The sequence below is a fragment of the Eulemur rufifrons genome, chromosome 28 (genome assembly GCF_041146395.1).
Source record: "Eulemur rufifrons isolate Redbay chromosome 28, OSU_ERuf_1, whole genome shotgun sequence".
NCBI lineage: Eukaryota > Metazoa > Chordata > Mammalia > Primates > Lemuridae > Eulemur > Eulemur rufifrons.
The window spans coordinates 2768707-2784173 of NC_091010.1; the positions used below are offsets into that span (position 1 = coordinate 2768707).

Sequence of the window (15467 nt, forward strand, 5' to 3'; positions counted from 1 at the left end):
GTGCCCAGCCCTGTCCATAAACCATTCGTTTGTTAGCTTGCTCATTTGTTGATCCGTCCACTGGTTCACACGTCGCCCGTTCTCTCAGCCCACAGGTGGGGAGTGGGCAGATGTAGTGAAGGTGGGCACCCGGTGGGGGTGGGGAGGAGGCGAGTCGGCAGGTGAGGGCCCTGGGAGGAGCTGTGGTGTATTCTGCAAGAAACAGTTAAGACAGGGCCCTGCACAGAAGCTGCCACCATGCGTGGGCCCTGGCTGCACTGTGGCAGGTGGCCTACGGGGTTGAGCGTGGGCTCTGGGAGTCAGGTTGAGCAGCGTGTGGTCCGCGTGAGGGGCTGGTGTGAGGGGAGGAGGCAGGGCTCTGAGACCCAGGTGTGTGGTGGGAGCGGGCAGGTGGGGCAGTACTGTGACAGAATGGGGGTCAGGTGTGTGGGGAGGCTGGCGCATCCTGCGGGCCAGGCTGGGACGCGGGTGTGCACAGAGCAGGCTGTGGAGACGTGGAGCTGCCCAGACGGGATCGGGGCTGGCGATCAGCACGTCTCGGCCACCAGCACAGTGACGGGATCTAAAGCTGTGGGGAGGATACAGATAGCGGGTGCCGCCACCCTCTAGAGGACAGGCCATGGGGGAGGAAATCAGCCCAGGGGTGGGCAGCTCTGCTGGTAGAATCATATCGCTGGAGAGCGCCAGGGACAGAGGCGGGCCTGACAGCAGCCGGGGAGGAGCTGGGGTGCCCAGGGAAGGCTGCCGACAAGCACGGAGCAGGACGGAGCCTCCCGAGGCCTGGGAGGAAATACCTGCCCATACGGAGTCTCCACCCAGCAAAAGGTGCCTTCCAGGAACACATAAAACTGTTTAAAAGAACCAGGTGAGGACATAGCAAGGCACAGTTGCCGTGCACGGGAGGCAGAGGAGCAAGTGGGGACGGGCAGCCACGTTGCGAGGTGTCCAGTTCAGCTGGGCCACGGGCTCATGGGCGTTCGTCCAACACAAACGCTCTGTAAAGTGTATTCTTTGTGTGTGTCAGATATTCAACTATAATAACAGAAAACATGAGTGGGAAGTGGGAGGGGAGCCATGAGTCTAATGGGTCACATCCTGAGAGGTGCTGGCTGGTGGGACCTGCAGAGACAGCTGGCCTGCGGTGGGAAGACCGCCTCCCTACCCCAGCCCCCAGGAGGAGCCCCTGGGTCTGGTTCCCAGTCCCAGGAAAATGACTGCATCAGGAAATCGTCTGTTAAGGAGATTCTGCTGGCTCCTGATAAAACTGTCATCTGCATCATCTGCCACCCATCAAGGATAGGTGAGGGGCTGATGCCCGTGAGGGAGTCTGCCCTACACAGAGATGCTGCCGCTACTAATTCCTGCAGTTCTTGGATCATACTGTCATTATAACTTTTTTCTTTTTCTTTTCTTTTTTTTTTTTTTTTAGAGACAGAGTCTTGCTCTGTCACCCAGGCTAGAGTGCAGTGTCATTAACCTAGCTCACAGCAACCTCAAACTCCTGGGCTCAAGGGATCCTCCTGCCTCAGCCTCCCTAGTAGCTGGGACTTCAGGCATGTGCCACCAAGCCCGGCTAATTTTTCTATTTTTAGTAGAGACGAGGTCTCACTCTTGCTCAGGCTGGGCTGAAACTCATGAGCTCAAGTGATCCTCCCGCCTCGGCCCCCCAGAGTGCTGGGATTCCAGGTGTGAGCCACCGCGCCTGGCCTATAACTTTTTTTTCATTCGTGGAATTCCCGAATTTCAGCTTTCATATTGCTGGTCCTGGGGAGACATTTTAGTTGTCCGGAGCTCCATTTGTGTTTCTGTGTCAGGGTCACTGTGCCCATCAGAGCAGGCAGGTGGCTGGCAGAGAGGGAGTGAGAAAGCAAAGATGACGGCCAGGAAGGGCCTGCCCCGGGCTTGTGTGGTGTAGAGAGCAGCCGCGGGGGCAGTAGAGCCAGGCCACACTAGTGCCTGCACCACTTAGTGCATCCGCACTGAGAAGGTGTGCTTGTGTTCACACGTATGCAACAGTGAGAGCTGCATGCTTGTGTGATGCCAATGTGCACCAGTGTGAGAATGCCTGTTTGTTGGAGCAAGACTGGCAGTGTGGGAAATGTGTGAGCATACGTGTGCTTGGGGGTGAGAACGCGTGTGTAACCATGTGTGTGACAGTGGTGTGTAATGGTATGCATGGGAGAGAATGAGTGTGTGGGAGAAAGCACGTGTGTGCGTCTGGGTCTGATTAGGAGCCAGCCCCGCAGTCATTGCGAACAGGAGCAGTTAACACGAGAGGTACTGAACTTGGATGAAAGAGTAACTGGAGCAACCGGAAGTGGGAGGAGTTCTGTGGGGCTGCTGCAGCCAGGGCAGGCACCAGGGAGGTATTCCCCTCCCCAGCTGGGGTCAGAGCTTGTGGGAGGAGGTGGGTGCCAGGGCCAGGGCTGGTCTACAGCCCGGGGCTGTCAGGAGTAACCCTGGGGTCACAGGAGCCGAGGCTGGGGCTGGGCATGCAGAGGAGTCTGTCTGGGGGCTGCAGGAAGCTGTCCTCACCCTGGGTGTGGGCTGTGCAGGTGCTGCGGGAATGCACGCCTTGGGCACGCAGCTGGGGCAGGGCACGCTGGGTGTCCCCACACCCCTGCCCCACTGGCTGCTGGGCAGCAGGAGACAGGAAAGGCAAGATGTAATGACCAGAAGCAGGAGCAGCCTAGTCTCTCCACAGCATCACCCCTGCATCCTCCGACAAGGCAGCACCTTGCTGCCTGCAAAGGAGGATGCTCGGGGCCAGCATGGCCTGAGAATGTGCACATGTGGACAGAGTGCATATGATGCGGTGTGCAAGAGTGCAAGTGCACTTGTGTGCACACCTGTGGGAGGAGAGGGCTCGGGACTGGTTTCATCAGGATCCAGATACAATATATTAAACATCCCAGCCAAGTGTGGCACTTTGCAGTGGTCTTACCGGGCCAAAAACAAGTTAGAAGCAAAACTGTGGCTGGGTGACTGCATGCACCAGCTGAAGCCAGCAGCATGTGCTGCCGGCATGGTGCAGGGTTTACCTGTGGAGGGTGATTTCAGATGAGGCCCTGCCCTGGCACAGACAGCGCCTCGCCCTGTGGAAAGGTAGGGCAGTTTTTTCTCTGCTCAGGGTGGGCCGGGGGGGAGCAGTTGGGGTCTCGGGGGAGTGTACCTCCATCTCCCTTTTTGTCTGTCTCCTGAACACCTGTATGTGTGTGTGTGCACACATTACACACATGCATGACACACACACATACACAGGCCGTGAAGGTTCCCAGGGCCTCTTCCAATGTGAACAATGACTTGGGTCTTTGGCAGGTGTGCTGTGAGCAGGTGGGACCCACCTGTTCTGCTTGGTGGGTTGGGCTCAGGCTGGCCACTGGGGGATGATGTGGGAATCCTTTTGGTTTCCCAGACAAGCAACACCATCATTTTGCACCGTCAATGGGTGTGGTGTGTGCTGGGCTATGGAAGTGAGTGCAGGGTGGGTCGAGCCCTGGCAGCCAAACCTGTTGAGGCAGTAACCTGTGCCCTAGGATGGGGGGAGGATTCTTTCACCACATGGCATTTGAGAGTTGAATGTATAGAATGGAAAAGGCTTTGCAAGTCCTGCTAGTGACCTGCCCACAGTGCCAAGGGCAGCTTGCACCAGAGGCAGTTCTTAGCGAACAGGCCGGGTGGCCCATCTGGGCAGAAAGGTGACAGCAATGAGGAACATCTGGCCAGCAAGGCCCTGGGCTCCCCATGGGCTCCACACCTGCCTGTGCTTAGCCCCACCTTCTCTTTCTTAGCCATCACACCCGACTCCTAGATGCAGAGCCTCGAGGTGTGCCCAGCTGTGTGCCCTTGGTCAGGCTTCTCACCTCTCAGCCTCAGTGTTCTTACCTGTGAGGGGTCAGTGAAGGGATCTCTGGCTACGAGTCTGCAGGGAGAAGTTCATAACAATACACACCTGTGCAGAGGTGAGCACCTGTGTGCACCTGCACTGGCCGCTCCTTCTCTCCCCAGCATGCCTTCTCCTCTTCACAGTTGGAAAAACTGAGGCCCAGCGGAGGCCAGTGCTCTGCAGAGCCCAGTGGCGCTGGCTGCCAGCAGCTCTCCCCAGCAGCACACGGAGATGGACTGTATCATTTGTGGCCCTTGTTCTAAAACTTATGAGGAATTTCACAACTGTGATATCAGAGCATTAAACCGCGAGTGAGCCCTCTTAGTGGGGACCCACTGGGACTGCCCAGGTTGTACCCACCCTGAGGCCGGCTCTGCACCCACCTCTTCAGTTCCCCACCTCAAACCATGTGTTTTTCCATCTAGAAGTGTCTGTGACACGGAGAAGCATTAAGACAGCCGTGCCCTGCTGCAGAGACCACCTGGGAGGCATTTTAAGTGCATTTAAATCTGCTTCTGGTCATAATCGTTGCCCGACCCATAAATTCCTTTGGCAGCAGCGAGACTGAGTGAGATGGGACCCCTCGCGATCTTGTAGGGCTGGGCTCCGCCAGATGAGGGCAGGAAAGGCCCATTCTCCCTGCATGTGTGGTCTCCGCTATGGGGGGCTTTGGGGAACTCAGCCCTGCCCCACCTCCCAGGCCCTGGACCACTGAGGTGCACGTGCACCATGAAGACCCCCAGAGGAGGCACCCCACAGGATTCCCAGGCTGGCTCTGCCACTACGGCCGGGGTGGGCAGTGCCCTGTCCACGCTTCTGCAGTCCTGGGCATCACCAGAGCCCCCCCACAAGGCCTTCCCAAGGGCACCTAGTTCTTACTGGGAAGACCAGGGCCAGAGATATGTGTCCCTGGAGAGAACAAGAGCTGTTGGAGCTGTGTTGCCTCTTGAGACCTGAGCTCAGTCATCCCGGAGCATCCCTCACCAGTGCTCTCGGGCAACAGTGTAGACCCACAGCATGGAGGCACGTCCTGTAGGCACATCCTGGGGAGACCCCGGCACGGGGCACCACACCGGGTGGGGAAGGGCTCACCAGGGCCTGGCGCCTGGGCTGCCCCAGGGCCACCACCCTGCGAGGCCATGTGGGTTACAGTCTCTCATCCTCTTTGTGGCCAGAAACAAAAGCTGCCCAAAGGACAGCAGCACTTCAAGAGAAGCCTCTCCTTTTCCAATTGTTTTACCACGTTGGGACTCCAAACGGTCTTACCTATTCTCTTCTACTGACTCCAGTTGGCACTTGATAGTTTTCCAACCCAAGTATGTCCTGGAGGACCCAGACGGCTCCAGGGGCATCCTCTGCTGATGCCTCCGCCCTGCCCTCGGGGACGAGCCGTGGCTGGAGGGAGGCGGGATCCAGATGGAACAAACTGATCAGACAGAAATCAGTTGTACACGAGCACAGTGTTTGCTGATGTCTGCTTTGGATGTCAGTGTATTGTGTGTGATAGAGTAATTTGCAGGTTTTTAATGGGCTTTAAGCATTTTTTGCCTATTCGTCTTTTTTAAAATTCTTACTATTTTTTATTGTGGAAAAATACACATAAAATAAAATTTACAGTTTAACTATTTTTAAGTGTACGGTCTAATGGCATTATGTGCATTCACACTGTTGTGCAACCATCACACCGCCCGTCTCCAAAACTTTGTCATTGCCCCAAACTGAAACTCTGTCCCTATTAAACACTAACTGCCCTCCCCCTCCCCAGCCACCATTCTACTTTCCGTCTCTGTGAATTGCACTGCTCTGGATACCTCAGATCAGTGGAATCGTGCAGCATTTGTCCTTTTGTGGCTGGCTTATTTCACTTAGCACAGTGTCCTCAAGGTTCATCCATGTTGTAGAATGTGTCCCAATTTCCTTCCTTTTTAAGGCCAAATAACATCCCACTGTGTGTATAATCAGGTTTTGATTATCCATTCGATGGATATCAAATGGATATTTTGATTATCCATCAATGGGCACTGGGGCTGCTCTACCTCTTGTCTGTTGTGAGTAGCTCTGTGAACCTGGTGTGCAGATGTCCCTCTGAGACCTGGGTTTCTATTCTTTGGTTATACACCTAGAAGTGGGATTGCTGGGTCATATGGTAATTCAATTTTAACTTTTTGAGGAACTGCCTTCCTGTTTTCCACAGCGGTTGCATCCTTTTACATTCCCACCAACAGTGCACAAAGTGTTCCAGAAACTTCTTACAATTTAAAAAACTTTTTATTATGAAGAATGTTGGCCATTCACAAAGTCTGCAAGGTGGTGTGCCGTGCTCCTACGTGGGCTCACCGGGCCATGGAAGGCCAGCATTTTGCTCTCCTCGAGGAAGCTACATCCCTGCCCACTGCTCCTTCGGTGATTAGTTTTGCAGTTTTTTGGGTAAAATTTACAAAGGTTGAAAAGCATGGATCTTAGCTGTGCAATGTTGACAAGTGGATACGCCCACGTGACCCGCACCCTATCAGGATACGGGACCTTCTTTCCCCAGAACCTGCCCTCCTGCTCTTCCCAGTCTGTCTCCCACCCCACCCACAGGCAGCCAGCCTGAGTTATCACCTAAAATCAGTCCAGAACGATGCTGTGTGTTCGTTTCTGCCTGCCTTCTTCAACTTGGCGTGATGTCTGTGCGACCAATGTGGGTTGGTGTGTGTGTCAGTAGATCACCCCTTTTTATTGCTGGTAAGATTCTGTGGTGTAGCTGGACCACAGTTTGCCAGTCTGTCCCCCTGCAGAAGGGCATCTAGGCTGTTTCCAACTCTCGGCTGTTGTGGTTTAGATTAAGTCACTTGATGGACGTGGGTTTTCATTTCTCTTGGATGAATGGAGGGAATATCAGGGTCAGGTGACGGCAGTATGTTTAGATAAAGATTTATGACCTTTCTCACAAAGTGCTTTCTCCATTTTGAGGACTGCTGCCCGCCCTGCTTTTCCGGCGCAACAGTCTCATGCCCTTGAACACCCTGGCTCTGGGTGAGTTGTTTGGAGCCCGCGTGAACTGGCGGCTCGGGTGTGGCTCAGGTGTCACCAGACTTGGGTAATGGAGAAGGGGTTTGCAGCTGCTCTGTTCCGCCTCCCCCTCCTCCCTCCTTTTTCTTCTTCTGTTTTAAAGCAGTGCATGTTCAGCCAGGGTGTAGCTATACAAATACTTATGTATTCACGTTCTCAGGACTAGAGATGAGAAATTTCTGCTGAGATTGGAATTTTGAATTAATGATACTTTTTTGTATCCATGAGGAAGCCTTTATCTCCACTCTCCCTCACACAATTGCCTGCTTCCTGCAGCCCCTCTGGGCCTTTACTTCTCGAGGGATGCTTACTGGGAGAAGCTGTACGTGGACCAGCCGGCCGGCACGCCCCTGCTGTATGTCCATGCCCTGCGGGACGCCCCCGAGGAGGTGCCCAGCTTCCGCCTAGGCCTGTACCTCTACGGCGCCTACCGCACGCGGCTGCACGAGAACTACTGGATCCGCCTCCAGGAGGACACTGGCCTTCTCTACCTTAACCAGAGCCTGGACCACAGCTCCTGGGAGAAGCTCAGCGTCCACAGTAAGGGAGTAGCCCCAACACCCCCACCTCATCCTCAGTCACCCTCGTCACAGCTGCCGTCACAGGCTCACACAGCCTCATCACATCCTCATCACAGGCTCAGAGCATGGCTTCCCCCCGACACCTGGTGCAGAAGAGATAGGGGTCGAGGTGAGAGCAGCCTGCCTCTGTGTCCAGCCTGGTGAGGGAGCCAGGACGAGTTTGGGGGCCATAAATGACACTTGGGTTTCCTGAGGCTGTTGGGATTTTGGAGACCCTTGTGAATGATTTGGGTACTCTCTCCATGCTGGACCCAGATGCCTTTGCCAGTGGGATTAGCAAGGATTTGGAGGTTTCAAGAGAAGGATTAAGAGGAGCAGGAAAAAAATCCCAAAGTTTTGATTTAGCAAATGACCTGGAATTTGCTGGAGAAGAAGCAGCTCCCAGGAGAGCCGACTGCCTATTGGCAGCAAGGTGCCCTTGTACCTGGTAGGGACTCGGCCTGGTAGGGAGGTGGAGCCCGTGGCCAGCTGCACAGATTTGGGGTCAGGGTCCCGTGTGACGCTGGTACTGGGTGGGGTGGGGGAGGAACAGAGCACCCCTCCAGCGGCACAGCCTCACTTGCCCTCAAAACGGCCCTGAGCCCCATCTGCAGGCAAGAGGCAGGCCACGGGCAGTCCTGCCCAGCACAGGCACACTGACCCGACTGCCAAGGAAAGCCAGGGCCACAAGGCAGGGAAGGGGCTTGGGTGGGTAGCTCCCTCCCAGGGCAGCCCAGACGGTTCTGGAGAAGGTGGCATTGAGCAGGGTCTTGGTTCCACACGCTTCATCCTGAGCCCCAGTGGGGAGCCTGAGGAACTGGAGTCCGTGGGGGTCGGGGGGCGGGGTGCTAGCGTGGAATCTGCCTCGGGCCTGCGCTTCCTGGGAGGCCTGAGCCATCGCAACTGGAGGGAGGCCTCTTGCACTGGCCGGGTCCAGGCGGGAGGAACCACACAGTGATTTGAACAGGGAAAGTTTGTGCAAAGAATTCTTAACCATAACGGTATTGGAGCAGTGAAGGCCAGGCTAGTGAGGAGCAAACGGAACACTAACAGTACAGGAAAGCAGGTGTGAGGAACAGCCCTCCCCCGGGGCTGAGATGGAGGCCCAGGAAAAGCCCCCACCCCAGCTGGGATCCAGACTCGCTGACATTGCTGTGGCGCCTTAGTGATGGAACTTGCTGGAAATGTTCCCCTAGGTGCTGGGGAACTCTGTCTTCCTGGTGTTTCTCTGCAGGGACAGTCTGTGACAATATCACCTGGGGGAGGGTGTGGTGGGCAGAAGGCAGCCCAGGAGCGGGGGATTGTTCGATCTGTGCTCTGGGCCCCTCCCTGAGGAGGGAGCTTTTGAGCTGAGGCCTGTGGGGGCGGGGAGGAGGTGGTGGGCAGGACTAGAGGGCCCAGTGGAGGGAGCCTGCAGACGAGGGTGAGGACAGGGTTTTACACCAATCCTGGAGCTCGGTCTGGTGGGCGTGGCAATGCCCCCATGGGCCTGACTTCTCTCTCTGCAGACGGCGGCTTCCCCCTGCTCACGGTCTACCTCCAGGTCTTCCTGTTGCCCATGTCCCTGCGTGAGGGCGAGTGCCAGTGGCCAGGCTGTGCCCGCGTGTACTTCTCCTTCATCAATGCCTCCTTCCCGGCTTGCAGCTCCCTGAAACCCCGGGAGCTCTGCTTCCCAGAGACAGGCCTCTCCTTTCGCATTCGAGAGAACCGGCCCCCAGGCACCTTCCACCAGTTCCGCCTCCTGCCCGTGCAGTTCCTCTGCCCCAACATCAGCGTGACCTACAGGCTCCTGGAAGGTGAGTGCCAACCTCATGGGGCCATCCCTCAATGCCTGCTCTAAGCCCAGCATGGCTCTGTGAGCCCTGGCATGAGCCCCCTGGTTTACTCCTCACTACCATGCCATCTGCTCATTTAATATTACAGAAATATCTCTCTTGTACCTGCCATGGGCCAGGCACTGTTGCAGTAGCTAAGGATGTAACAGTGAATAAAACCAGCCTGGAATCTTGCCTGCCTGGAGCTTCCATTCCTGTGGAGGAAGGAGAGCAGCATGTGCAAAGGAAATCGGGTGCCTTCTGGGAGGAGATAGCTGGGAAGGAGAAGGAGTAGAGACCACAGGCAGGGCAGGGGCCACCAGAGCAAAGGCAGGAGGGTGCCAGGCATGCAGGTCTAGGGAGGGCCCCGTGTGGCTGGAATGCAGTGAGCCCCTGGGGAGAGCTGAGGCCAAAGGGAGCAGAATAGTTCCTGGGGAGGGGGCAGGTCTGGGAGTGACTTTCAGGGATTTGCCGAGGGAGGTGGGGAGCCATGGAAGGCTTGGTGGGGGCTGTTGTCAGGACCTGACTTACCTTTAAGGATTAGTCGCAGTGCTGTGTTAGGCATGATTTGGGTTGGGGAAGTTTGGGGAAGCAGGAAGACAGTTAGAAACCTACAAGAGAACCCCCTCCAGAGAGAACAGGGGTGAGGATGAGGGCGGAAGCACAGCGGCCGGCGTAGCAGCAGGCAGCCCTGGGCACACCTGGGCGGCAGATGAGCAGGATTTCCTCGTGGGCTGATGTGGGGTGTTGAGGAAAAGCGGGCACCAAGCGTGGTTCCCAGGGGCCAATGGGGCAGCATTAGGGACTGCCCACCTAGCCAGGAGGCGGCCGTGGGGCGGAGATGAGAGACGGCAGCGCCACAGCCCCAGGGAGGTGCACTCAGCCATTTCAAAGGGCTGCAGAGGCTACACTGCTAGAAAGTGCAGCCTGCGTTCACCAGGCTTCTCGCACACAAACGGGGTAATGATGTTAAAGAAACTCTCAAGAGGAAGAAAAGCCATCACTCGCTGTCCCTCAGCATGGTCCTTCCATTTTCCATACAGGGATAGATACCTTTGAACCAGATGGTTGGCAAAGCACATGGATTTTTTCATGCTGCCCTTTTCCACTAAAAAGTATATAATTCAATTTTGTTTAGTGTGTTTTCTTGTAATCACAAACAATAAAGGGAAAGATCATAGAGTAAGCATTTCCCATGTGTGTAATTCACATGTAACTCACGGTTCTGATTGGGAAGTGGGTGGAGTGGCCCTAACCTCCCTGTGGTTGGCTGTGGGGGTCTTCAGAGTGACCTTCAGCATGTCCCGTTTTCTGGGGTGTTCCTGGAGGGCCAATGCTAGGCCGGGCTCAGGGTGAAGAGTGTGTGGCTCCTGGGCCTGCCTCGGCAGGTGTTGTGGGCACCTGCCCAGTGCCAGGCGCAGAGCAAGCTCTTCAGTGTCATCACCCCACCTTGGGGGAGGAAACCGAGGCACCTGCCTCGTGTGGAGCAGGGATGCACACCAGGCAGTCTGAAATATTTGTGTTAATGTCAAATCATCCACCAGATGTCCACCGTGTTTGTTTTCAAATGGTAGAATTGTGGCTTTATTTCTCATATTCTCTAAAATGAGCACATACTGCTTTCAAAATTAAACAAAAAATCCTAACATTTTTTAAAAACCAGCGAAGCCGGAAGCTGGCTCTCTGGCCCTGCAGCCTGGGCTCAGCTGAAGCCACTCTTCCCCACACAAGCCCACTCCAGAAGGAGGCCAGGTGGGCCGAGGGGCGCCCAGGCCCTCCCTGGGCGGCCAGTGTCCTGTCCCGTCTCCTCCCCACCAGCATGAGTGAGGGCCGCAGCCATAGAAAAGCACAACTGGTGCTTGGAGTCCTGGGCCCCTGTGGAGCTGAGGAGGGGGCGCGGGGCCCCGGCCTGCAGGCGGTATGCGCCCAGCCCTGACGGCACAGCCCCTGGCATGCTGCCGCTCCTGCCGGGCCCCTGAGGAAGGCGGCACGTGCCTGCGGCGCTCACGGGGTTCCTGGTCCGCTTGACGCAGGCGAGAGACTGCCCTTCCGCTGCGCCCCGGACAGCCTGGAGGTGAGCACGCGCTGGGCGCTGGACCGCGAGCAGCGGGAGAAGTACGAGCTGGTGGCCCAGTGCACCGTGCGCGCCGGCGCGCGCGAGGAGGCAGTGATGGTGCCCTTCCCGGTGACCGTGTACGATGAGGACGACTCGCCGCCCACCTGCCCCGGGGGCGTGGACACCGCCAGCGCCGAGGTGGAGTTCAAGCGGAAGGAGGTGCTTGTCCGCGGCCCTCGTCAGTGTCTGTGGTTCGCTATCTGTCTCGGTCCGCAGCTTAGTCCTTGGTCTGTTTCGCTGTCCGTCTAGCCGGAGCGGAGGGGAGGAGGCCAGTCCTGCCCGCACCTGTGGGCCTTCCTCGGGGCCCCGACCCGGGTCTGACCGGGAGCGCGTCTGAGCGCACACCGGCGAAGACAGCCGCGGAGGGCGCCAGGCTGAAGGGGAGGAGCCCGGGGTTGGAGAGCCAGGGGCGGGGCGGGCGGGCCGTGTCCCTGGCGTCGCCTGCTGGGCCTCCGGCCTCCCTGCAGGGGACGGACCGGCCGAGGGCGCAGCGGGCAGAGGCGGGTGGCAGGAGCCCAGAGCCCTCGAGTGATGCGTTGCCATTTCCTGCTTTTCTGGGCACCCCAAGTGCCGGCTTGGTAAGGGTTGTGGTGAGGCTGAGAGAAAAGCACGTCTGTGGGGAAAGGCCGGTGAGCCTGGCTGAGCCCTCCCGTGGTGGCAGCAGGGGCCTGGCGAGCAGAGCCATCGGAGGTGCCTCGTGGCTTTGCTCACACCCCCCATCCACTTGGTGTAAGAAGGTGCTTGGAGAGCGTGCTGATGTACACCTGGGTTGGATCTCTGTTCTGCCACCTGTCACTGTGGCTTCCTTAGGGGAGAGTGGGGGTGGTTGTTCTGCTCTGTGGGGATCCGGATTCCTGTCAGCAGAGTGTCTGCGCATCTGCCCCAATTCTCCTATGGGAATTCTGGAGATGCTTTTCACACCTGTTGCACAGGTGAGGCACAGTGGCTCAGGGAGGGTGACTGGCAAGTGGCTCAGTCTGGCGAGTGACTCCACAGGGGCTTGAACCCAGAGCTGGCTTTGACACCTGGCCCATCTGTGGGCTGTGCCAGGCATGCCTTTGGGGTCTCCAAGGGGTCCCTCCTACCTGCTCTGACCAGTGCTCTCTGCACCCTGCAGGGCACCGTGGTGGCTACGCTGCGTGTCTTTGACGCAGATGTAGTGCCGGCATCTGGGGAGCTGGTGAGGCGGTACACAAGCACGCTGCTCCCCGGGGACACCTGGGCCCAGCAGACCTTCCGCGTGGAGCACTGGCCCAACGAGACCCTGGCCCAGGCCAATGGCAGTTTTGTGCGGGCAACCGTGCACGACTACAGTAAGAGGGGCCCCCGGGAACCCAAGCGCTGGCTCTTCTTGGGTGGGCAGCACCCTCCCACACACACACCTCTGGCGTGGCCTTCTGCAGCCCAGGCCACCTTCCCTTCACCCTCTGCCCAGACCTTCCTGTGTCCTCTGGGCTTACCCTGGGCCCCCCGGCTGGGCTTTCACAGCCTGCCCTCTCTACTGGAACTGCCCGTGGGTGACTCTAGCAGGGCCGTACCACACCCCACCCTTGCTAGGTCTCGCCACTGACTGGGAATACCTGACACCTGAGGCCTTCCTCCAGCCCCTGGCACCTGCTTTGCTGCCCCTGGGGTGACCCAAGCGTGCAGGGATTGTTGCCTCGCCCCAGCAGCTCTCTACGAATGGGTTGGTGTACAGCAGCCTGGACAGGTGGGGGGTTCAGAAACCCTTGTCCTGCCAGCTCCTGGGATGTGCCACAGTACTCACCTGCTTGTGGGAGACCTTTGTGCAGCTGCCTTGTTTCCCTGCCTCCCTCCCCACCTCCCACCCATGTGTCCTGCACTTGGGGTCTACATCAGGGACCCAGGGTCACAGGTGCCTTTATCCCTTTCTGCTTGGCCAGGTCCTGTTCGTTCCTCAGCCCTCCTCACCCTACAAGCCTTTTGCAGGTCCCCACCTGTCCTTGCCATGGCACTGTGAACACCTGTGTGCCAGCACACCCTTCCCACCGTTCTGTGTCTGCTAAACTAGAACTGCAGCTACACACATCGTGGGTACACAGAAGGTACAAGTTCCAGGGTCCAGGCTTCAGGGGTCCTTGGGTCCGCTGGAGGCTGCTGCTATGGAGGAGAGTTCTGCCATTCTCTGGGGGAACTGTCTGGAGGGCTCTAGCACATTCCTCCCAGGGCCTCAGAGAAGGTGCAGCTCTTTACTTCCTGTGTGCCCACACGTCACACACGTCCCATACACACAGAAATACCCAATACACAAACACCACACACACACACCCCCTATACACAATCACCCACAAACAGACCACCCACCCCATACATGACACACACACACACACACACACACACACAGGCTACCCCCAGCTGAGAAGGATTCTCTGTATCTCCAGCTTAGCACCATGGCCAACATTTAAATGTCAGTTCTAACGCAGGGCCAGGACCCAGGCCTGTTACAGGGCACCGTAAGTGTGAAAGTACGTGTTTGCACACTTGTGCATGCAGGGCTGTGTGTCTGGGAGGAGCAGCTCAGTTGTCCTCGCCATGCCCCAACCCGCAGGGCTAGTTCTCAACCGAAGCCTCCCCATCTCTGAGAGCCGGGTCCTGCAGCTGGCTGTGCTGGTCAACGACTCGGACTTTCAGGGCCCTGGGCCGGGCGTCCTCCTCCTCCACTTCAATGTGTCCGTGCTGCCCGTCAGCCTGCGCCTGCCCAGCGCCTATGCCTTCTCCGTGAGCAGGAGGGCCCGCCGTTTTGCCCAGGTGAGCCCAGGCCTGCTGCCTGCCTGAGGAGGGACGTAGGTGCCAGGGGACCTCCAGGGTAGGGCACACTTTTAGCAGATTGAGTCAACGCTGGGGGTGACGCCACCCCCTCCCTGGCCCAAGCAGCACAGAGTTGCCCAGTGGAGCCACCAGCATAGGCGAGGGAGGCCTGGGAGTGCTCACAGCAGGCAGGGCTGGGGGCTCCTTGGGCCCCTCTTTTTTTCTCCTCGCTTCTTGGTGTCCTTAAAACATTTTCTGTGCTAATATAAGAGCAATGCTGGGTACATCTACATATGCTGACTTGGAAAGATGTTCCTGGGGGACTATGTGAAAGAGTGGTTGGCAGAATTGTTGGTCTTACGTGACTCCATTTGTGCAAAAGCAAATCTTCACTGATAGGAATTTGCAAGTGTGCAAACCTAGATGCTTAGCAGTGGCGCCCTCTGGGGGAAGGTAGGGGGCGCTTCTACTTTCTACTTTCTGTTTATAGAACTTATGTTATATTTTTGGAAAGTAACAATTAGACACGGAAAAAAATAAAAGCAGTAAATACTCATTAGAGAGAATAAGGAATGTGGAGGAGTGATCCCTTTTTCCACATGCACCCCACGTGTTGGCATCTTGGTGTCTTTCTCGCATGTTTTTTTAAGGAAACTGCAGTGTGTACGATATCACACACTGTACTCCCCTAGTGGAGCTGCAGGTGGGCACCTCCTCTTCAGAATGTCATGTTAAGTGCAGTCCCGTTTGTCCCAGTGGTTTTGCTGGTTCCTGTGGTTGGTTCTGTGCCCCCATCCACTTCTGGCAGCCACCTGGTCCAGCACACAAGGGACAAATCCTTGGACATATCCGAGCTCCCTGACTTGCTGCCCCTGCTGGCCTTTTATGGGGGAGGGGTCCGAGATGGAGGGGTGGCAAGGCAGAGAGGCATGGGGGGTCTCACAGGGGGCTGGGCGGGAGCAGGCATTGCTGGAGGCAGGTGGGTCCCCTGCACTCTGTCAGACGCAGGCAGAGATCACAGAGGCCTGGGGCCCAGTCCCACCTTGGACGCGCTGTGCTCTCCCACTCCTTCCCCAGGTTTTGAAGTTATAAACTGGGGACAGGGATCTGGGACAGTTGAGGATCACATGAGGCTGTGGAAGTGAGCAGGCTTGTAGGGGAGATGAGGAGGCCAGGAGGCCAGTTTTGCTGTGGCGTCAGGTGTGGGCCTGAGAAGGGTGTGCTCTGCCTGCAGGCTGGGCCCACCTGCATCAGCCTGGACTCCCAGC

General features: G+C 57.2%; 1 protein-coding gene across 4 annotated transcripts in view; it reads left to right on the forward strand.

The window, feature by feature from the left end:
• Positions 1–15467, forward strand: part of RET (ret proto-oncogene) — a 51545-nt gene that overhangs the window by 16733 nt on the left and 19345 nt on the right. For 2 of the 4 annotated variants that reach the window (XM_069461004.1, XM_069461005.1), the window contains exons 1-3: positions 11470–11589; positions 12548–12743; positions 14000–14199. The exons of the other annotated variants lie outside the window; for them this stretch is intronic. In XM_069461004.1, the coding sequence (XP_069317105.1) occupies positions 11485–11589; positions 12548–12743; positions 14000–14199 (501 nt within the window). In that variant the 5' untranslated portion in view covers positions 11470–11484. Of the gene's footprint in view, positions 1–11469; positions 11590–12547; positions 12744–13999; positions 14200–15467 lie in introns of those variants that run through there. 4 annotated transcript variants of the gene reach the window in all.